Genomic DNA, 24,345 nt, shown 5'->3' with positions numbered 1-24,345 from the left:
ATAAATAAATGCCACCTACAAAATGTACTTTCATATTGGGTGGCAATAATTAAAGGAAATAAGCCATTTATAATACCCAAAATATATTAATATGAATCTATTAAGGCTTGTATCTGTCTGTTCTGGGTACCTTGTTACTATTATTTTTGGTAAGTGGATGTTTTGAAATTCATTACTTCTGTTTCACTTGATCTCTTTCTAGTTTTATGCTTTTAGATCATCTTTTAAGATGAACTAGAGAAGCTCCAATTCTTTTCAAGTGCTGATTCATGAAACAATTGCAACAGAGGTTTTCCCCCAGGAGATAAGCTGGTAACTGGTTAAAGTAGTTGGTAATATTTAATTTACTTGCTTTAAAACAAATCAACATTTTGTCTAGCTATTAAATTTTGTTTATATTATACAGAACGATAGAATGTGCCCAAAATACAAAAGAAAAAGACATGTTTCCCTAAAGAAGACAAAACCTTAGCTGTTTTTTTACATAAGAATTCTTCCCTGTGTGACATGAGTCTACATTGTACATGCCATTACCTAGTTGCTCAGTGTCTAAATTAAGCTCATGTGTTTGCCTTGAGTTGCATTTGAACTGTTTTGGTTCACATTTCATCTTTGCCAAATACTATATGGATGACCTTGGTAAATTACTTGAAATTTCTGTGCTTTAGTATTTAAATATGTAAAATGAAGATGACAGTAGTTCCTATCTCATAGGTTTTTATGAGGATTAGGTTCTGTGCATATCTGCTTATGTATGTATAATGCTTAGCAGAGTGCCTGGCACATTAAGTGTTTCAAAAAGTATTTGTCATCATGATCGTCACCATCATCATCTTCACCATCATCATGGCTACCATCATTTTCACCATATTTCTTCAAAAAACGTGTGATCATTTCTTTTGAAAGAAGAGGTTGAGGATGCATAAAACAGCCCAATGACTTTTTCAGAGTTATGAAATATTCAAGTTTAGAACAGAAACAGGACATTCTAATTTGCTTTGAAATCCTCCATCTACCCGTAAGTCAATACTGAAGGTGGTTGTGAATATTTAATGATGGAAAGAGATTAATATCTTACCAAACATTCCAAGAAAATGGAGCATAGATGATAGGGGCTTGTATTTTTTAAACAAATAAGTGAAAAAATATACAAAGAGTTGATTCATAGACATATGAACACTTGAATATTTGAAATTTTTGCTTTCCAGTTATGTCCAAACATTTTCAAACTCTTCCAGTAGGAGAAATACTCCTTCCTTTCGTTTGTCAGTCCTTCATTTGCTCGTTTGTTCCTTCCTTCTTTTCTACCTTATTGCCCCCCTCACTCCTACTTTTTCTTCCTCCTTTCCTTTCTTCCTTTCCTCAACAGACAACTAATGATTATACATTATCTGTAAGCATTTTACTTGACAACAGGCAATCAAAAATTAACAAGAGGCTGCTTATGCTCAGGGGTTTTACTCTGGGGGCTTGGGGTGGGAGGATGGTGCTGGAGTGGAGTGAAATAAATTTTTTGAGATAAATGTACAGAACACAGTTCAGCCTCAAAAGAGACACTGGTTAGTTATAAGGCAGACAAAAATAAAAACAGGACAGACAATTGGAATGACAACTTCTGTGTACAATGATTGGGTGTGCATGAGGCAGAAGGCAGGTGGGGAGCCTTGTGAGAAAGAATGCAAGACAACACCCAACGCAAAAGGCTCACTCTTCCAATAAAACATGGTGTATTGGTTCAGCAACAATTTACCTATGGGTTGGGACACTACTGCCTGCAGGATTTTGGCCTTCAGTCTGTTTTTATATATTGGGTGTGCAAATAATGGGTTTTACATTTTTAAAGACTTGTGTAAATCAAACAAAGCCAATGTGGGACAGAGGCAGTGTGTTGATGGCAGAAGTTTGTCAAACCTCAACCCGAACACATAATGATCCAGAAGGAGGTACATCAAATTGGAATCTTTTGATGAACAGGATGAACAGCAATTCAAGAATCCCTAACTGATGTGTATCTATTCACCAGTGATTATTTGTGACCTGCTCTGTCTTTGAAAATAAGAAATTTGTGGAATATAAAATACATTTTCAATATTGTGCCTTGATAAATCTCCAAAAGAAGCATAAAATGTTGAGGAACAGAAGACAAAATTCATTTCGTTCAGAGGTGTCTCTGAGTTGGGAATTAGGAGGTGAGATCAGTTAGCTCATATGGTCCAAAATATGGAGGAACTTTTTACCCTAGGTGTTTGAGCGTCGGGTACCCTAAATCCAACTGTATTTATCCCCTTCACTTAAAACTCTATTATTTGAAGTACCAGTTCTCCAGATTCTCATATTACCTTTCCATGCTCCTAGTTAATGTTTTACCATTTATTGTTCTCCTGTAACCTCCTAGGTCATCATTTTTATGTGTCATTCATACAAAAGATTAGGAAGTGGGCTGCTTAGCAACAGGGCATAGGAATTCTTATTTCTACATTTTCATGTCAGGGTACAGATGTTTTTAGTCCGTGGTCATCACTTCTAAATGCATATTCAATGCCCATTTTTATTTTTCTTTACTGAATGAAGCTAAAGTTTGTTTGTGGAGCCGAAGTGCCGTGCTAAAGGACTGAATTTTTTTTAGCTTGTATTGCAGGTCGTGGGCATTTAACATAGTTCTGGCCCAGTGAGATGTAAGTATGTCGTGGTGTGGACCTTCCAGGAAAGCTCCAAGAAAGGAGGTTAGAAAGAGCTGGTGCTCGTTATCTGCCCTTTCCCTTTGTTCCTTTCTCTTACCTACTATATGGTCCTGTTGGCTGGAGTTAAAATATGCATATTAAAACCATGAAATAAAGAACAAGAGAATCAGAGACCTCACTTTTGGCAGTCTTAGACTGCTGAACCAACATTAGTAACCACTTATCTTCAGATTTCCTATTATTCAAAAACAAACAAGCAAAAAACATCAACCTCTTCCCTTTTTTAATCCATTGCCTTTTTTGTTTTTATTTTTCTGATACAAATGTTGAACCCATTCCCTGTCCAATAGTGTGCTATAATGCTTTTCCATTGTATTTTTTTCTCTTAAATATTTTGAGATTTACCTACATTCAGACTGCCCCCAATGTATCAACCCTCCAAAGGAATATTTATATAGAAATTATTACATTTTATATACCCTGAAACACATGGCCCAACATTTTTTAAGAAGTGTCGATAGTGAGATTTTATTAACTTATTAATAATCAGTTATTTATTGTTCAATTATTATGTAGCAGTTTGTGAGTGAATTTTGGGAATGGTCAATAGTAGCATAATGAACTCTCATTGATAAATTTTCATTTAATTGCTTCAATGACCAAACATGTTTTTAATTATTAAATGACTGAAATAATCAAAAGCCAAGGTTTTCAAGAATTTTTATTTTTATTTACTCACTGTACTGAATATTCCCCATTCAAATTAGATAATCCCTCAAAAATGTTAGCACATTTTTTTCTTTCTCTGTCTTTATTTTTTTCTCTTTTGCCTTTTTACATTTGAAAAATTATTCTAGCTTGATAGTGTCTTTTATACTTCATCTATAATGTCTGAACATTTTTATCATTCCATGATTACATTTTTGTAGTTGACACTCAGTTCTCTGCAGGCATTTCTGCAATAACCTGAGCAATGTGAGAACATAGGAAATTGTTCTCAAACATGTTGACAGTGAAGAGAGATAAGGCTGGTTCATAATATGGAAGAACTGGAGTACGTGACGTTTGGGGATGAGAACGGCATTGATGCTTTTACTTCCAAATATGATACCAGTTTAACATGATGATTACAAAATCGAAATATTATAATTCAACATGATTTTCATTTGAAATGTGAACATGTCTACAGAAAAATGCAATAATTTTACAATCTTCATATAGCTAGTTACTTAAGTAAATATAATCATATAATTCTTTGGAATACATAGGTACCATTTATTAAAATAAATGTACTTTTTTTGTCTGATGAAATTTAACCTGCTCCACATGGCAATAAAGGTTCCATAAAATTGCAAACACTCACAGACATGAATTAGTTTAACTCAGAGAAGGCATAGGATGTCATAGAAGGACCTAGTGCAATAACATCTTGAATTTGGGGGAGAGAAGTGACAACCAGAAGGATGGCTCATGCATGTATCAAACGTTTCAAGTATTTTTTTCCATAAATGTGTTAAGCTGATATTAAGGGTGAAAAATGCCTCCTGAGGGAAATCTCAGCTTGATTCAAAAATAATATTAGAGAAATATTCCATTGCTAAGGAAAAGTAATAGTTTATGTAAATCTCCTATTTCTGCAAAGAGATGCCTTTAATTTAGTGATTCCAGTCCATCAGCTATATAATTGTGGAAGGATCCAAAAAGTTTAGAAATGTGTTCAAAATAAGAAAATGAAGCACATTGTAGCCAGCTTCAAAAAGGGCATAGCCTTCTTTGACCTCTTTGACTTGTCTAATTTACAAACACACACACACACACACACACACTCCTAGTCATACCATCTAAACCAATGCTTTACTTCATGAAAATAAGCAATCAAGAGGAAAATTTAAAAGAAAAAAAAAATATTGTGTTCTGTGTATAAATACTGAGGTACTAAGAATGGAATAAGATATGTCAAGATAATTTATTAGTTACTTAAGACAAAATTACAAATTAAAATATTGTGAAAATGGTGTAATTAAGAAAAATGGTGTATTAAGCAAAATTATTTTGAGTACCTTTTCTTTGCACATTTTTTTATAGTACTATAGAAACAATGGAATGATAGGATGGATAATACCATTCTTGTTTCCATGTGACTCTTAACACATTTAAGAATCTTGAATGTTATCATTTCTTCCAGGTTAAAGACATTATCAGAAACTCTAAATACTTCATATGTGTAACATTTCTCTTGCTACCAAATCAAATCTAGAAATAGAACTTTCCATGTATCAGAGGCCACGAGGAGGGGAACAGTACTGAAATGCAGTTTTGAGATATCATGCTCCCACATCTTCGCAGCCTTCTTCCTCTTGGGCCCTTGCTTTCCTCCTTATTCAGCTTATTCCAAGAACCAGTTGTCGTAAGCATTCCCTTGTACAGTCCTTGAACTCATTCACACCTCTTATTTCATCATACTCCCCTGTAAATCTTCAACCCTGGTTGAATCCAAATATGCACCTTGTCTATTCCTCTACCCCTGAAACTTAATCTGGTTGGAACCAATGCTTAGTTGTTCTCACTTCAAAGCCTGATAACATATCTCAAGCAGACTCTCAATGCTGCCCAGACATTACACTTAAAATCCTTATTTTGTTCATAATCCTACTCTTCTAGACCACTGTTTCATACCTTCTCTTCTGTCCTCAAACTACTACACAAATTGTTCCATCCCCACTGCTATGGTTTGAATATCCCCCTAAGCTCATGTTGGAACTTAACCCCCAATATGGTGGTGGAATATGGGCCCTTTAAGAGGTGATTGAATCATGCACACTGTGCCCTCGTGTATGGATTGATCCATTCATGTACCAATGGGCTGATGGTTTAATGGGTTGTCTTGGGCATGGTTCTGATGACTTCATAAGGAGAGTGAGTAAGAAGGTTAGTTCTCTCTTGCTCATGCCCTCCTCTCTGTGGGAAACCCTACATTGCCATGGAACCCCATTGAGAGCCCCCACCGAAAAGGTCCTCACTAGATGTGTTCTTTGGATCTTGGACTTCATAGCCTCCGAACTGTAATAAATAAATTTCATTTTTTTATTTCTTTATAAGTTACCCAGTTTCAGCTATTCTGTTGTAAGCAACAGAAACAGACTAATATACCCACTCTCAGCTGATGATCTTGCTTCTTATTTCACTGAAAAAAATATTCAATCAGAAAGGAACTTCCATATCCTTATATTACTATAACTGGCATACTTCAACAACATGGTAACAAAATGGAATGATTTTAACATGAAACACTTGAACATATCTACAGGAAAAAAAATAAGAATTGTAATAATTTTATAGCCAGTGCTCAAGTGATCATAATTATCTAGAAAAATATATTTTGAATGTATAGGTTCCATTTATTAACACAAACTACGTTAACAGTAATATAACTATAAATTGAGCACTGGCATCCTGTGAGATCACACAGCCTTGGCTTCTGTCTTGAAACAATGAATACAAGAACTAGAAATGGAAATGTCAAACTCACTACTTCTGCACTCAATTCCATCCCTTCCCAACTGTTTAAATGTTCCCATCATTCTAGCAAATCTACCATCTCTCCTAAATCATTTCTCTCTCCTTATGAACATACTGCTAATTTCCCCTATCTTTAAATTATCCTCTGCTTATGTCACTTCTCCTTTCAGCTACAAAACCATTTCTAGATTCTTCTTTACAGCAGAACTTGAAATAGTTGTTAAACTCACTGTCTCTATTCCAGCTCCTCCTATTGTCTCTTAAGTCCACTCTGATGCGCTTGTCCTTCGCTATACCACCAGAACTATTCTTGTCCAGTTAACTAATTGATATCCAGTGTTAAACCCAATGGGCAGTTATTAGTCCTCATTTAACTTGACCTATCAGCAGCATTTGACACATTGACCTGAGACTCCTTTTTGAAACAGTTTTTTAAATTGACTTATATTTTATTGTAAATTCCTGGTATTCCTCACACCTCACTTGCAATACTCTTTCTCAGTATATGTATTAGTCTATTTCTGTTGCTTATAACATCAATACCTGAAACTGGGTGATTTATACGAAAATTAAATTTATCACTTACAGTTTCGGAGGCTGGGAAGTCCAGACTCCAGGGAACACATCTGGTGAGGATCTTCTTTGGTGGAGGCTTTTAAGCAATGCAGGAGTCTCATATGGCAGAAAATGGTGGAGCAGAGAGAGAGAGACTAACCTCCTCACTGACACTTATTTTAAAGCCACCAGAACCACTTCCATTATTCCAAGAATGGATCGATCCAGTCACAGTCCTCACAATCCAATCACCTTTCTAAGGCTCCACCTTTCAACTACCACAGTATGATTTCTCACCCTCTTAACACTGTTACAGTGGAGACCAAGCTTCCAACACCTTAAACTTTGTGGGGAATACAATTCAATTGATAATAATATATTTTCCTAGTTTCTTCTCTTCTGCCTAACCTCTTAATATGCCCCAAGGATCTATTCTTATATCTCTTCTTTTCTCTGTCAACATACTTGTTTTGTTGGTAATCTCAATGAGTCTCATGGCTTTAAATAAAATCTATATGTTGATAACTCTCCAAATTTAGATCTCCAGCTGAATTCTCTCAACTGAATGCTAAACTTGTTTATTCAACTTCCTATCTTACTATCCACTTGGATGTCTAATCTCAAGTATAATGAGTCCTCCTATCATTCTCCCCAAAACCTGCTCAGTTTTTAAACTTCCTCATCTTACTTTATGGAAATTCTATCCTTTCAGTTGCTCACATTCTCTCATGAACCATATTCTATTGTTTATCACATCTTTTTGGCTCCATCCTTACAATATATCCAAAATAAAATCACTTCACACCAGTTATTTGTCCTCATCCTGGTCCTAGCTATTATATCTCTCGCCAAGCTTGTCTCAATAGCCCACTAACTCCCTCCTAGATTCCTCCTTACCTTCTTTCAGTCAGCTCTCAACATAGCAGCCAGAACTTTTTTTTTTTAATGGTAGTCTGGGTCATATCATCTATCTGCTCCAAACTTCCTAGTAGCTTCTTATCTCACTCAAAGTAAATACCAACATCTTTCAGTGACATATAAGTACCTAAAAGATTTACACCCTTTCCTTCTCTTTAGTGATGCTTCATTGTGCAGCTTCTGGACAAGCATGGTCAGTGTGAATGGTGCCCCCTGGAGCTATTAGTAAATAACTTGCAAGACTATTTTTAGAGACCCAGACTCCTGACATCACCTCTTGCTACTCTCCCCCTTTGCTAAATATACTCCAAAAATAATAAAATCCTTGCTCTTTCTCAGGAAAGCCTAGTGTGCATATGTGCTCCTCCTCTGTCTGAAATAATCTTTCCCAAATTATCTGTATAGCTCAATAACACACAGCTTCGGACCTTGGCTCAAAATATTACTTTCTCTGTGAAACCTTTACTGGATAATCTATTTAATATGCCAGCCCTTGCCCCATCATTCCTCTCCCTACTTCTACTTTATTTTTCACCATATTTCTTATCACCTTCTAATATGCTCTAATATGTTATACAATTTACGTATTTATTTTGTGTATTATACAACTTATGTGTTTATTTTGGTCCAATTTCACTAAAATGTAAGCTCCCAAATGGCAAGGATTTTAGTCTGTTTTCTTCAATACTGTGTCCTCAACACCTGAATGGTTCCTGGTACCTCATTTGTACATAATAAATCAATGTTGAATAGAGGGAATTAATGAGCCAAAATGTGTTGAACGTTTTGATTATCAATAAAGACTTCTGAACACAAAAAGTTAGTAATGCAAGTGCCAAATCAACTGAAATGGCACATTTTATATGGTGTGAATGAAGACTTGCTTAGTCTTTCTGTTAGTTCCCTTTAAGCAGCAAAGCAGTCCTTTAGCAGTGTCAAGAATATTAAAGGGATGTGTCTCAATTGCCCAAAATAACTCTACTTAGGATCAGAAAGTTCAGCACTGTGGAAGCAATGCCATTGCTGTGCTATTTCTTTTCAAAAAAAAAAAAAAATCCATTTGTAACACAGAGCCCTCCAGAGATTTGTCACCATTTCCTAGGCTTCAGTCCAAAACGTGTCAGGACTGACCCAACTAATTTCCAGGGTCACATAGTCATTGCTTTTATCACTTATGAAAACGGAAGACAATTTTAGTCCACAAAACACAGTGGAAAATCAATGATTCTAGGATCAGTTTCAAAGTTGACAATATGATTCCAAGTCCTTATTAAAAGGAGAAATAGATAATGAGATCTATTCCCTTTAGCACTAGTGTCACTCCCTACAAGTTGTGTAGTTAGGAAGACAAATCAATACTTTAAGTTCAAGAGGGTAGTGTTTAATGCATTATCTCTTTCCTACAATTTATACAGTCATTAGTCATTACACTAATTTATTAAATACACATTATGTATTCTTAAAGTAACAGTTTTATTTATTATTTCCTTTAAAAATATTTATTAAATACCAATAATGTGCTAGGCACTCTGCTAAGCAGTGAAAATATAAAACAATCTCAAGTATATTTTGGGCTGGCTTCACAAGCCATATCTCCTAAAGAGCAAACATAGGGTCATAACGATAGAGAAAAATGATATTTGTCTCTCTCTTCCCCCACTCTATACAGACACTTCCATCAATTCTTCAAGTTTCTGCCAAGTTATTTATATGAGATCCAGGGAATGACTCCCATAAGTCCACATGCGTAATTTTCCACACTCTTATTTTTCTCCTTTTTTCCCTCTGGCTGTCTATGGTGTTTCAGGTCTTCTGAAAATTATCTGCCAGTGACTGACCAAAAAATGCAACACCAAGGTGCTGCTTATGCACATGTGATGCCTGCAGATCTCCTTGCCCATTTATTAGGGTGTGGTTATCCTCATGAAGGAATACTGCACTGTGTTCTGGCACTGAGGTGCTGTGGTCAATAAAATCAATCCATTGGAGCAGTGTTCTTTCAAGAGAACCTCTTCCCCTTCTCTATGTTACTTACATTATATGGTTTCACCACAGTGTGAACCTGTGATTTCAGGATCTAAGAGAGATTTTGTAATAACTGTTTGTAGTTTATCAGGTGCCAGAAGATTAGAGATGATGATGATAATTGCAGAGGATTTAATGAGAGAACTGTTTACAAAGGTGTAGGGAGGGTATAGGGTAATACCCAAGTGATATCCTAGGATTAGTCACAGTGGAGGTAGGGAGTTGTAAAATCCCAAGGCTTGAAGGAACAAAGAAAAAAGAGGTCACCAGAAACTAGACAGAGAAAGCTTTGTGCGTTGGAGGGGTTGAGAGGGTACTATGACAATTGCTTTAGTCTTTGGTCGAAGGAGTCAGACAGCACAAGATGACCACACGTGGAAAGAGCTAAGAGAATAAATATCCTAACTTTGCTGTTTCTCACCTCTAATCTCTTACTTGGATTCTCCATTTGCCAAACCCAACTGGAAGTAAGAAAGCAGGGAACCCATTGAGATAGTCCATACACTCTGGCCCTAGGGCATAGATCAGGGTGGAAAGAGGTGACAGTGGTATGGACAGACCCCTGTTATTTCCTATTTTACCCTCTGTGACATCTCTCCGAAACTTAGGAGTTTGCATATATTTTGCTGTTAGTCTAAATCTCCTCTGTGGTTCAATCCTTCGGCACTGTCCTTGGCAAAAGCTTATGGTCCTTGCACTTGTATTTCCCAAAGTTGATATTTTCCCCCAAATGATCTATGTACCTTTTCTAAACTAAATAAACACTTACATATACTTCATTGACACAATTTTAAGCATTGTAAATATTAACTCATTTATTCACCTCGTTATTTAATCCCCTGATATTATTAACCTCATTTTATAGAAGAGGAATATGAGGCACAGAAAAGTTAAGTAAATCTCTTAGAGTTGTACAACTAATGAGTGGCAAAGCCACAATTCAAGTCCAGCCAATCTGTCTCCGGAGTCCAAGCTCTATGATACTGTTTGAAATAATAAATATTTTATTATGTACCTACCATGTTCCATGCAGTGTGATAGACTCCAGTGATAATGCTGTGAAAAGGAAAGAATCCCTACACACAAAGAGATAAGGTTCTATTGGTAGGGATATTCAGTTATAATGCAGAAGGTGTTAATACAGAGGTACTTATGGGAGACTGTGAGGGCCCAAATTCATCTGACCAAACTCAGCCTGGAATGTGGGGTGGGGGCAAACTTAAGTAGTTTGGAATTTAACCTGAACACGACAAAGAGCTATTGTATGAGTTTATGCTGGTGAATTACATAATTATGCTATTATTTTTAAAAGAACACTCTGATAGCAAAAAGGCAGATAAAAATTGGAGTAGAAATATGCCATTTAAAAATTATTTTTAAATTTCAATGTATATTTATATTTATGAATCTATACCCATTTGTCCTAGATTTTTAGCTTATTGTTATTAAATATCTGATCTTATTTTTAGTATGAATTTTATGGAAAATACATGGAGTTGAATAATGCTATATTTTTTTCAGCTTATCCTTAGCTGATTCATGTATACAAATTCTCATATTAAAAAACAAACTGACTCAACATACTCATTTTTTGATAATAACCATCAGTCTGGAGTAGTTTTTTTTTTTAGTGTTTTATGACACAATTATCTTGTTTGGAATCCATTTAATTCTAAAGTTTACACTTAGCTGTTATTTGAACCCCATAAGAAAAGATCATTCTTTATCTCTGAATCTATGTTTCATTTTACTCTTGTTGGGTATGGGAAAAATTCACCAACATAACATCATTGTGCCAAAAATCTGCTCATGAAACGTCACTAGAGCTATCAGCTGAAGCACAAGTAGTAATTTCCATATTCTATTCTTATTGAATGTTTCTTAGACATAATTTACGTATTGAGTTGCATTTACCCAATTACTGATAAAATGCTGAGGAACATTAGAACTGCAGGCCTCTAGATAGAAATTTCTTATTTTAACTTCTAAAGACAATGTTAGTTGGATGATGATTTTCAACCTCTATAGACATTCATGTCAAAGATGTTATTTTTTTTTTCTGCTAGCAAAATGCCTAGAAGTTAAAAATAATAATAATATTTTTTTCAAAATCAAGTGCTCTTATAGGTCAAAACTCAGCAAGAATTAAGATGCATTTATCTGATTGATTTCCACAGTTGTCTCCGGATTTCAAATTTCATGAAGACAGAAGCCATGTCTTATAACCAGTGTACCCTCAGTACTTAGTATAGAGCTTGACATGTCATGAATTTGATAATAATTATTTTAGATGTAGTTGAATTTAATTGTTTTGATGTGTTTTTGGAATTTATTATTTAGACAGTAGTCTCGTATTTATTTTCTATGCAGTACCCACTGGCTGATCAGTACATAAGATTTAATAGTTAAATATATAACATGACATTATATAGCTAGACAAATAGGTGTTTGCCATATATCAATCAGTTTTATCGAAAAAATACCAGGCATTGTTTTACCAAACTCTTTCTTTGTTTTCCTAGAATTCAAACTACTAGACAGCTCACTTGAATCTCTTAAATGTTTATAATTATTGCAAAGGGGCATAGACAAACTCTATAAATCAGGTTTCCAAGGTAGAAACAGAAGCTACTTTAACTTGTTTTAAACAAGGAGAATTTTTATTTAGCGATTTGTGTGCTTCCAAAAACTTTGGAAGGAGCAGATTCAAGGCTGTACTCCTGTGGAGACTAGCAGAGCCATATAGAACTGGTTCCCTAGGGGCTGTCACTGGAGCTCTGCTGCCCTGCAAATGGGCACCAAATACTGCTGCAGAAAAGCGTCTTGTTTTCAAGATCTTACATGCCAGCAACAAGAGCCAGGAACAGCCAGAATTTAGTCTCTGTCTTTCACCTGCCCTCCAAAATGTGTCCTAAGTGCTTCTAATCGGATGGAACTCAATTGCATTTAAAATGATAGTTGCAGAAGAATTTTAGAAATGTAGACGTTTGCTTTAAAACCTCTCCAAGCAAAAAAAAAAAAAAAAAAAAGGATAGGAGTTCCAGTTCAGAATATATATTAAAATTAATTTCCTTGTGTAAATAAAGTACTTTCACTCACTAACTGTGGGGAGGGGAGGGGTTACAGTAGAAGCAATTAGTGGAAAAGCAAAAACAGAGTATGAATTTAGAGGACTTGGGTATAATTTTAGCTCTGATACTTGTGAACATGAGCAAGTCATGAGCCTTCTCTGAGCCTCTGTTACCACATTTTATAACATCCAGTTCTTCTCACAGAATTATTATGAGGATCACATTAGGCATGAATTTGAAAATACTTAATAAATATGAGGTATTAAGCAATTACAAGGAAATATGATCAGTAGGAATGATGAAAGAAAAATTAAATGACATCATTTCAATTGCTAGTTAGAGCTTTAGTGCTAAATACATTTTATTTAATTCTAATTTTTGAAAATGGTGATTTTTTGAATATAGTCTGTAAATTAGCACAATACCTCATTTCCTAACAAACTGGGATTTAATGTAACTAGAAAAATTAGATCAAGTCAAACTCTCCTGAAAATATTTGTGGTGTCATGTCATATTATATTCTATAATAGAATTTCTAGATCCTGTAATAGACATTGTTCTAATAAATAATGAAAGCCATATTTGAATTTATTTGCTAATTCCATCATTTATGTGTCTATTTTTATAGAGTTTCAAGTGCTTCCTATATTTATATTGGAAAGACTTTCAAATTTTGTTATTTTTTCAATCTTGTGGAGATATGATGCTTAGTTCATTTTTTCATTGGCCAAGTCCCTATGAAGTGGATTTTAAGCTCTGGACAGTAAAGAATGAAGGTTTCTAGTTCACTAATCCCCCTGATATCAGGAAAAGTATTACTAGGGAATTACTTTTCACTTTGTGTTATCATTTAGATTGAAAAAGTATAAACTCATAATTATCTAGTGTGATTTACTATTTTGATTGAGCTCCAGTTGCCAGTGTGATAAGATGACCTTATGAACAGTATAACATTGAACCCACAGAAATCAATAAATATAATAAAATCTTTTTACTGCCCCTTCCTTCCTACTCACCAAATCAATTGCTTTTTACCTTCTGGTTTTTTATGAAAGTTCTACAGTTCATTTTACTACTTGTCAAAAGTGAAATGTCTTTTATTTTTCCCTAAAGAGATATACTTGTTTGATATTTTGATTCCCTTCACTAATTTTATTTTTTATCTCTTTGTTTTCAGGACACTCACATACTTATCTAGCATTCTAGGTCCCAAATTCGGAATAAAACATTATACAGTGATAGAAAATGAGGACTAACAAAGTGATTAGTAAAGACTATTAGGATTCCTACACTGTTGATTTTGTCATTCTTCAAATTATGGGAGAAGATGTTTACAAAACCTCAGTATGAATCACTTGACAGAGTAATAGGAGGCGACCTTTATAGGCAACTCTTTTTACCAGGCAGAGGGTTTGAACACCCTTGACCCCAGATTTCTCTCCTAAGCAAGTTTGTCTCTATCTTATACCCAAAACATTCACTCACTTGCAATGACTTGTCTTCTAGATGGCTGCTTTCTCATCTTCAGAATACTTACTGACCATTCACTGGGTGGCATGGAACAAACCAGAGACAGCTAAGGGTTTTCCCAGTACATGTCCCCCACTCGTGTGTCAGGATAATAGCACTTGCCTGCCCCTCTGGTAGTTTCCAAGTACTTTTGTTACTGGACTTTTCCAAGCTTGCCTTGTATTGAAAACACAAGCTCTTGGAAGAAGTGTTTTTCTTCTGCACACACCAAGAAATGAATTTTCCCTAGTGGCTAGCAGAAGACATCAGCTCATTTTACAGCATTGATTTCATAATTCAGTCTTTCTTCAGAGTCATTTATTGTAATAGATGTTAGAAAACACATAGTCTTGGTGAAAGAGAGGTGAATTTGGCTATACAATGAGGGTCTTTCAATGAGAGGAAGAATGATGGAAGCTTGCAAAATATTTGGAGCATATGACTTAGACATTGTAGATATGTGAAACATTCACTGCTTACTTGTTATACCAGACTGAATTCTTTTCCTATGCTGTGTACCATGTAATAGAAAAAATAAATGGCAATTGTCAAGTCAACACTTTTGTTTTCTGTTTATTGATTCAATCAGCTTTTGTATATGACTGTATATTGTCATTTATTACCTCAATTGATGAGATTCAGTCCTACAAGGAGCCTTTATAAAGTAGATAAGCATTTAAAGAAAGATATAAAGAAGCAGAAATTAGAAAACTGCAGAACTATTTCAAGTACCTAGCAATATAATACCATTCTTTGACAATTTTTTATACTCTGGTTTTAAATTTATACCTGTTTTCCTTTAGAGTTGACAGTTTACCCAAGGTAAGCATCTCATAGTAAAGCATATGTTTCATAAAAATAAATTGAGTTGTTAAAGTTCAAAACCGCAGGGGAGAATCTTAACCTTTCCCTTTCCTTTACCCTCTGTATCCCAAACATCACTGGATCCTGATGACATTAATTCCTTGCCTTTTAATCCAACCACCAATAACCTTGTTTAGTGACCCATCTTCACCTACTCTGAACCACAGAAATCACTTCCTAATGCACAGCTTTGATTTATTTCCTCCCCATTTACAGTTCATCTTAACATGTTGTCACTAGATCTGTCTTCTTAAAACATAGAGCAGATATTGGCCTTCCATGCTCAGAGAGCTTCCTTGTCTACACTATTGAAATAGAATCAATCCCAAATACCTCAGCTTAACTGTAAACACTCAGCACTTTATGGATCATACTTACATTTCTGGTTTTCTTCAACATCACAGACACACACACACACACACACACACACACACACACACTCTCTCTCTCTCTCTCTCTCTCACACACACACACACATTTTGCTCTTCCATCCTCCATCTTCGGACATTTGTTCAAGTGACAATTTTTTTTCCCCCTATGTCTATCCAAGTTCACTTCCTGTCTTCCTCCAAAACTTTCTGAATTCAAAATTCAGAATTAATCTCACCCACACACCACATGCCCAAAGTAATTACTATACTTATTATACATACCGACAGACCTGTATAAGATTAAAAACTCCATCATGCTAGTTTTTATTTATTTATCATACTTAGTGTAGAATTCAGTGTAGCCTAAATAAATGTTTGTGAAAACAATTTTAATTGGATTAATTGACCACATTCCTTCATGATGTTGTTCTGGCTTTCTTTTAGGAACATGGAATACCAATCAACATGGGTTATGCTGTGGCCCCGCATCACTCAGGGGTCTACCCCGTTCATATTCAGCTGTATGCAGCTTGGAAGAAGGTCTGGGGTATTCAGGTCACCAGCACTGAAGAGTATCCACATTTGAAACCTGCACGGTACAGAAAGGGCTTCATTCACAACAGTATCATGGTGAGCACTTACTGCTATGTGTATTGAAGGCTCTTAATAGCTACGTGTAGAATAAAGACAGATCACCATTACCTTAAGAATGCAACTTCAAACCTCTTTCGCATGAGTATCACAAATTCCCAACATGCCATGTGGTGACTGGTTACACATTGACACATTGTTTGGCTATAGGCTTGTTTCCTAAGCTGTGGGGTGGTTTTGCTGAGTCTGAGACAAGCTGAAAATAATGGGAATTAATTTTGTAGACCACTGCAGTTTTGAGATTGAAATTTTTTCTGGGATCCTATACTTCTGGGTAATTTCTCAGTATCTATTTGTTTGGGTGGTGTTATTGAGAGTTTTATAGGCAGAGTGTGGTTCCATGGCTCAAGAAAACCGCTCTCAAATCACCACACTATCAACAGCTAGAAACAAATACCATCTGAAAGCTAAATTTATTCACTCAGCTTATTATGGCTTTTAGACACTCGAGAGTATCTTAGGACACTGCTCTTTTTTCTTCCACTTTTCCTTGAATATTCCAAAATAGAAGGGGTCTGGTTTTTTTTTCAGATACATTAATTGAAAAAATAACAATCTGACTATTAAGAATAATGTATCAGTTTCTATGAGTGAGAATGAAACCACATAAATTTTAATGGAAATATACAAATATTCATTGAAATATAAAATGGCATTATTTACTTCGACATGCAATAGCCTATTTTAAAATGTCCATCTCCACTTCCAGTGCCTTGGATCATGTTCTCATCTCTAATTGCCAAGATCAGAGCAAGGGTTCACAAACCGGTCTCTCTCCTTTAAATATTTACACCTTTCCAATCCATTATTCATATTCTTGTCAGAATTATCTACCATCTTCCTTCCTTCCTCCCTCCCTTCCCTTCCCTTCCTTTCTTCCTTCCTTCCTTTCTTTCTAACCACTATCTAAAACCAAAGAAAAAGCACATGTGCCTAACCAGAGCTGGCACTCAATATTAACTGATCATGAAACTTTAATTATTCTATTGTAAATTGGTCCCAAAAGACCTAAAGAAGCCTCAGATTTAAATAAAGTCATTGATAATGCAAATAGTGGTATTGATGTTCATAGAAATCCAGGAGATATGAAAATAATTACTCATATAATTTCAAACCAGAGTGAAAGTACTCAGTTTTCTCTTTATTACATTGCATGACCATTTGGCATATTATGAAATAAAACATTTATTTTAACCAATATTACATGTATTCATTTACCTTGAGTTTAATACAAACTATTATTAAAGTTAAGCAAAGAATAAAGTTATAGCGACTCTGTGCAATTGGATGTGCTTTTTTATTAGATTATACATAGTTTATTATTTAAAATAAGTTTTTGGAATAAAATTACTTATTTGCTTTCTCTGTTGAACATTCAGATTTACAACAGCATTAACTGAAAAATATGCCAGAAGCAATCATTAGATGGTTTGACTACTACTGTGATAAAATTTAAATTCAGAGTATAGTAAAAACAAAACAAACTTGGAAAAGGTGATAAAAACGGATTGTTTTCAACCACAGAACCTGAGTACAATGCAAGACCGGATTTCAGAAGCAAGGAGAGTAATGGCCAAATAGCATGAAAAATGTAACCTTGGAGAATCTCTATTTTTGAATTAAATTAACCCTAAGAAGATTTTGTTTGTCTGTTTTTTTGTTTTTGTTTTTCTTTTTTGCCAATTCTTTAATGTAACTTAGGTAATGGGTTAGATTTATAGAACTGAATGAAAATTATTTAACCTATACATCTTATAACTTTAATTTGGCAACTCCCTTAATATTTACATAATTACACAGACATATTGATTACAATAAGATTTTGGCCTTAGGAACCAAGGAACTCTGGTACAAAACGATAATTTGCAGACTCTGAGGTCACGAGATCGTGGTAGAGTGATTAATTCAATCATGTCAATGTGCTCTTTTCCCCCTTTTCCTCAGGTCCTTCCTCGACAGACCTGTGGGTTGTTCACACACACCATTTTCTACAAAGAGTATCCAGGAGGACCCCAAGAATTGGATAAAAGTATCAGAGGAGGTGAACTTTTCCTCACAATTCTTCTAAACCCAGTATGTATCCTCTTTACACATTGTACAATATCAGTGTTTTCAATATGCTTTCATTTTTCTAAATCGCATTATCTTTATTTTCTTTATTAACAGAACATATTTACTGATAGTCGATTTAAATCCACATTTCAAACCTTTTCTTGATAAGATTTGACTTTTTGGGGACTAATTTTTTGGTAGATCTGATTAGAACATAGAGGTTATTACTTTGTAATGTGGCTGATGAAAAGTTTGTTTCTAGCAGTAAAAGGTGTCAGTTCTTTCTTTTTAATTGTTTTCAAGCTATTTCTTTTTTATTCCTCAGCTTTGTTAACATATAATTGACAGTTAAAAGTTATATATATCTATATATATCTATGCTTTACAACGTGATGTTTGGATATACACTGTGAAATGATTAAATCAAGCCTCACATTCTCATTTTTTGTGATGAAAATATTTAACATCTACTCCCTTAGCATTTTTCAAGTATAAGACATTAGTATAAACTATAGTTACCGTGCTTATGCTAGACCTCCAGAATTCATTAATCCTGTCTAACTGACACTTTGTACCCTTTGACCAACTTCTCCCCCTACCTTGGAAACCACCATTCTACCATGAGTTCAACTTTTAGAATTCACGTGTAAGTGAGATCATGAAGTATTTGTCTTTCTTTGCCTGGCTTATTTCACTTAGCATAGTGTCCTTCAATGTCCTTCAATTTCATCTGTTGTTGCAAAGACAAAATTTCTTTCTTTTTTAAGGATGAATAGTATTTCATTGCGTGTGTGTGAGCATGTGTGTGTGTTTAATAATAAATGTTCATTCATTTGTTCAACTGTTGATAGACACTTTGGTTGATTATATATCTTGGTTACTGTGAATGATGCTGCAGTAAGCATGGCAGTGCAGATTTCTCTTTGACATTCTGATTTCATTTCCTTTGGATATATACCCAGTAGTGGGATTGCTAAATCCTATGGTAGTTCTGTTTTTAGGAACCACCATAGTGTTTTCTATAATGACTATTCCGATTTTCATTCTTACCAACAGTGTACAAGTATTGCCTTTTCTCTATATTTGTGCCAACACATTATCTTTTGCATTTTTGATAATAGCCATTCTAACAGGGGTGAGTTGATATCTCATTATGGCTTTAATTTGCATTTCCCTAATGATTAGTGATGTGAGCATTTTTTCATATATATGTTGGTCATTTGTATGTCTTTCTTTGAGAAAAGTCTTTTAAGGTTCTTTGCCCATTTTTAGTTGAGTTATTTATTTTCTTATTATTGAGTTGTTTGAGTTCCTCATATGTTTTGGGTATTAATCTCTTTTCAGATGTATGGTTTGCAAATATTTTCTCTCATTTCATACGTTGTCTCCTCACTGTCAATTGTTTCCTTTGCTGTGCAAACAACTTTTAGTTTAATGCAATCCCATTTGTCTATTTTAGCTTTCGTTGCCTGTACTTTTGAATTCATAAATGAAAAATCAGTGCATGGGCCAATTTCAAGAAGTGTTTTTCCTGTGTTTCCTTCTAGTAATTTTATAGTTTAATCACTTGTGCTTAAATCTTTAATTTATTTCAAGTTAATTTTTGAATACTATGTGAGATAAGGGTTCAATTTCCTTCTTCTGCATGTGGTTATCCAGTTTTGCTCAAAGCCATTTATTAAAGAAATTGTCCTTTCCTTATTCTGTGTTCTTGCAAACATACATCATGAAAGATCAGTTGACTATAAATGCATGGCTTATTTCTGGGCTGTCTATTCTGTTTCATTGATCTATGTCACTGTTTATGCCAGTAACATGCTGTTTGGGTGACTGTAGCTTTGTAGTATATTTTGAAATCGGTTAGCATGATGCCTCCAGATTTGTTCTTGCTGCTCAAGATCACTTTAGCTATTCTAGGTCTTTTGTGGTTTTATACAGATGTTAGGATTGTTTTTCTACCTCTGTGAAAACTTTCATTGGAATTTTGGTAGGGATTACATTGAATCTGTAGAGTGCTTTGAATAATATGGACATTTTAACAGTATGAATTCTTCTTTAGGGTAGATAGCATAATTCTGTACCCATTAGTCTACCCCTTCTCTTTTCTTCTACTCCCATCCCCTCCCAGCCTCTAGTAATCATTATTCTACACTTTACATCTATGAGAACCACTTTTTGTTTGTTTCTTTGTTTAGATTCCACATATGAGTGAGACCATGCAGTATTTGTCTTTCTGTGCCTGACTTACTTCACTTAACATGATGGTTTCTAGTTCTACTCATGCTGCTGCAAATGACAGGATATCATTTCTGGCAGGTTAGCTCAGTTGGTTAGAGCACAGTATTATAACACCAAGGTCAAGGGTTTGGATCCCTGTACCCAGTCAGCCACCAAATACATATATATATGTGCTTTCTATATATATCTTAGTAATATGTATATAGATCTTAAAGTAAAAACTTTTAGCTTTTCATTACTGAGTATAATATTAGCTATGGGCTTGTCATATATAGCCCTTATTATGTTGAGGCACATTCCTTCCATACCTAACATATTGTGTTGAGGCACATTCCTTCCATACCTAATGTATGAATTTTTATCATGAATGGTTGTTAAATTTTGTCAAATGCTTTTTCTGCCTCTATTAAGATGATCATATAATTTTTGTTCTTTTATTGATTGGCATATGTTGAACCATACTTGCATCCCAAGTATAAATCCCACCAGATTATGATATTTGACCTTTTTCATTTGCTGTTGAATTCAGTTTGCTAGTATTTCGTTGAAGATTTTTGTGTCTATGTTCATCAGAGATATTGGCCTGTAATTTTCTTTTCTTGTAGTGCCCGTATCTGGTTTTGGTATCGGGGTAGTGCTGGCCTCATAATATGAGCTTGGAATTATTCCTTACTCTTTAATTCTTTGGAATAGTTTGAGAAGAATTTGTGTTAATTCTTCTTTAAATGTTGGTAGTTTTCACCGGTGAATCTATAAAGTCCTGAACTGTTCTTTGTTGGGAGACTTTTAATTATTGCTTTAATCTCCTTACTCATTACTGATCAGTTCCGATTTTTATTTATTTATGGTTTAGTCTTAATAGGTTGTATATTTTCAGGAATTTGTTTATTTCTTCTAGGATATTCAATTTGTTGGCATATAATTGTTCATAGTAATTTCATATGGTCCTCTGCATTTCTATTGTATCAATTGTAATGTCTCCTTCATTTTTTGTTTTATTTGAGTCTCTTTTTTTCTTAGTCTAGTTAAAGGTTTCTCAATTTTGTTCATCTTTACAAAAACTCTTAGTTTCTTTACAACTCTTTGTTTCATTTATCTTATCTATTGTTTTCCTAGGTACTATTTCATTTGTTTCTGCCCTTATCTTTAGTTTTTTCTTTCTTCTTCTGGCCTTGGACTTAGTTTGATGCTTTTATTCTAGTTCATGAGGTGTAAAGTTAGATTGTTCATTTGAGATCTTTCTTTTTTCTTAACATAGGCATTTAGTGCTATAAACTTTCTTCTGAGAACTGCTTCACAAACCCTTCACAAGACCACTTGGTAAATTCTAGTCCTTCTAGAGAGAAATTAGACTGTATATCCAAGTTATTGAATTTCCTTCTGATATTCAGTCAAGAAAAAAACATAGATTTGTTAAGAAACGTGTTGAATATTACTACTGAATGTAATATAACATCCCAATGTTGGCTTTCATTCTTGAATTGCAGTAAAGCCTTATAAATATGTAGCTCTTTAGCAAAAAATTAACATTTTTAATTTCATCAGTGGTGCATATTCTGTCCATAAGCTGAGTTTGCTTCTGGTTGGAGATCTCAATAGGCACACTTGCATCAGTCGCTAAAAATGATCACATTAGAAAGCTGAATACAAATAACAATGACAGTGTATAATATTGAACATAATAATTATTCTGTATTATTTTTGTATACTTGAGTAACCTGAAGACTATATTTAAAACTCCACTAATTTTATTTGGGATCAAAGATAGAGGATCTGGCACTTTAAAAAAAAAATGTGTTCCTTCATCTTTCAAAGTTTGCAATTTTATGTTATTATAAGTATATGAGGGTACTTCAAAAAGTTTATGGAAAAATAGAATTAAAAGGTAATATGAATCTTTCCATGAACTTTCTGAAGTACCCTCGTAAGTGTAAAGGTACAGCAACATGGGAAGGTAGTATCACTGAATAATTTGGGATTATTTAAGCTTTCTATTTTTCTTTCAAAGTGACTTCATTTCTGAGGTCTTAGAGAAGCATGTCATTATTCATATCTCAGTACACACAGAAAATATGAAATAATGGGTTTTATGCTATACCAATCTTGTTTATTGTAAGAATTTTTTATACTCAGAGAAAATGGTACATGCTTTAAATAAAACTATTGCTAAGTTGTCTGTGGCGAAGCTCTAGGTATGTTTAAAATAAATTATGTTAGATAATTTATATATGCTATTTTTAATTCCTGAAGAATTTAAATAAAAGCCTATATTGTATGAAAATGAAAACTTGTAAATTGGATTGGAAAGGTATAGAACTGGCGTAAAAATGCTTTATCAAAGTATAAGTAATTTTTTAAAAAACCCTTCTCCTCATGTTGTTAAAAACAAAATAAAACAAAAAGATCTGTTGGATTGGAGTGGCTCTAAACTTGGAACAGGAGCTTATATGCCCTGAGATCTTTAGCAAGAAACTTCATTATTCAGATGTTGCTTTTACTCCTATAAAACAAGCTAGTTGAACTAAACGATCTCCAGTGGGTCTCAAGGGTATTTCTACTAAACCTAAATCTTAGATATTTTAGGTTTTTGTATGTATTTCAATCTTGACACCTTTTGAATATATTTTAAAATGTGTCAAGGAAATTCTAAAAATCATTTTTGAAAACTGAGATTTTAATGAAAGCAAATGTGAAAACCTCTCTTTACCCCTTCTTTTACTAATGAAGAATTTAATCTCAGCAGAGATAACAGCCTCTTTGTTATACTGTATTCATATTGGGGCTACATTTCTGAGCGCATATCTGCTGTGGTCATCTCCTAAAGGGAAGATGATAAGCATCAGAACACTGACTACTGTCTTCCCTAAATCTCTTGCCTCAAGTTTGATTGCTACTGGTGTTAACTACTTGGGTGTCTGTCTGCTTGCCATTAAGGTATGGACTCATACCTCTATTCTCAAATTTGAAGCCAGCAGCCCTCGTAAAACATAATTCAGAGACTTAAACTTGGTCTTTTAAATAAGACCAAAGACTATTTGGTTTCTAGTATTTCCATCTTTGGCAGTTGTGAACTAACCAAACTATATGAAATACTGTAAATCTCACTTAAAAACATATCATTTCCACAAAGATTTATTTTAATTTCAGGCAGAACAGAAGAGTAAAAGAGGGAAGTTTCAGGAAGCCTCTTGTATCCAATAACAAACTGTACTTTTGTCATTGTGAATTGATGGTGAACTCAAAATAGGGTACAAGGGTAGAGGAGAGAGACCAGACTTGACACAGCAGAAAGAGCAATGTTAGAGACAGTCAATAGTATGTACAAGATAGCACATCCTAATAGGGCAATATGAAGTCTAGATCAGGCAAATAGTGGTCCACAAATATGTGGGATTAAGGAACAGTGTTGCTCAAAACATGGGCAGTGTACAGTCGCAGGCATCCAGGTAGATGTGACTCAGCTCCCAAGGCAGACAGACTACAGGGGGCATCTGTAGAGTACGTGTCAAGTGGAGCTTAGTTCCAGGGCTGAATAGGCTGAAGTTACCAGATGTATTAGACAGGGTTCTTCAGAGAAACAGAATATACATTTTGAGAGAGAGAGAGAGATAAGATCTGACATGCAGCCAGCAAGCTGAGGACCTAGTAAAGACTCAGGACAGCTGATTGTGTGTTTCTAGTCTGAGTCCAAAGGCCCAAGAACCAGAATAACTCATAGTGTAGTTCCAGTTCAAGACCCAGAAACAGACAAGATTTCAGTTAGAATTTGAAGGTAGGGGAGAAAAAAAAATGTCCCAGCTTGAAGGCAGTCAGACAAAAGAAAATTCCCTTCTACTTATCTTTTTGGTTCTATTGAGGCCCACCCAGATTAGGATGGGCAATCTACTTTAT

The 24,345-nt window shown here is 34.6% G+C and overlaps 1 protein-coding gene across 1 annotated transcript in view; it reads left to right on the top strand.

The window, feature by feature from the left end:
- NDST4 (N-deacetylase and N-sulfotransferase 4) overlaps positions 1-24,345 on the top strand; it is a 245,096-nt gene that overhangs the window by 133,104 nt on the left and 87,647 nt on the right. Inside the window, exons 4-5 of the mRNA XM_063108440.1 lie at positions 15,958-16,143; positions 18,109-18,237. Coding sequence (XP_062964510.1) covers positions 15,958-16,143; positions 18,109-18,237 — 315 coding nt within the window. The remainder of the gene's footprint in view (positions 1-15,957; positions 16,144-18,108; positions 18,238-24,345) is intronic.

This window comes from Cynocephalus volans, chromosome 9 (assembly GCF_027409185.1).
Source record: "Cynocephalus volans isolate mCynVol1 chromosome 9, mCynVol1.pri, whole genome shotgun sequence".
Lineage (NCBI taxonomy): Eukaryota > Metazoa > Chordata > Mammalia > Dermoptera > Cynocephalidae > Cynocephalus > Cynocephalus volans.
Note: the sequence above shows the minus strand (reverse complement) of the source record. Positions and strands in the feature narration are given on the sequence as shown.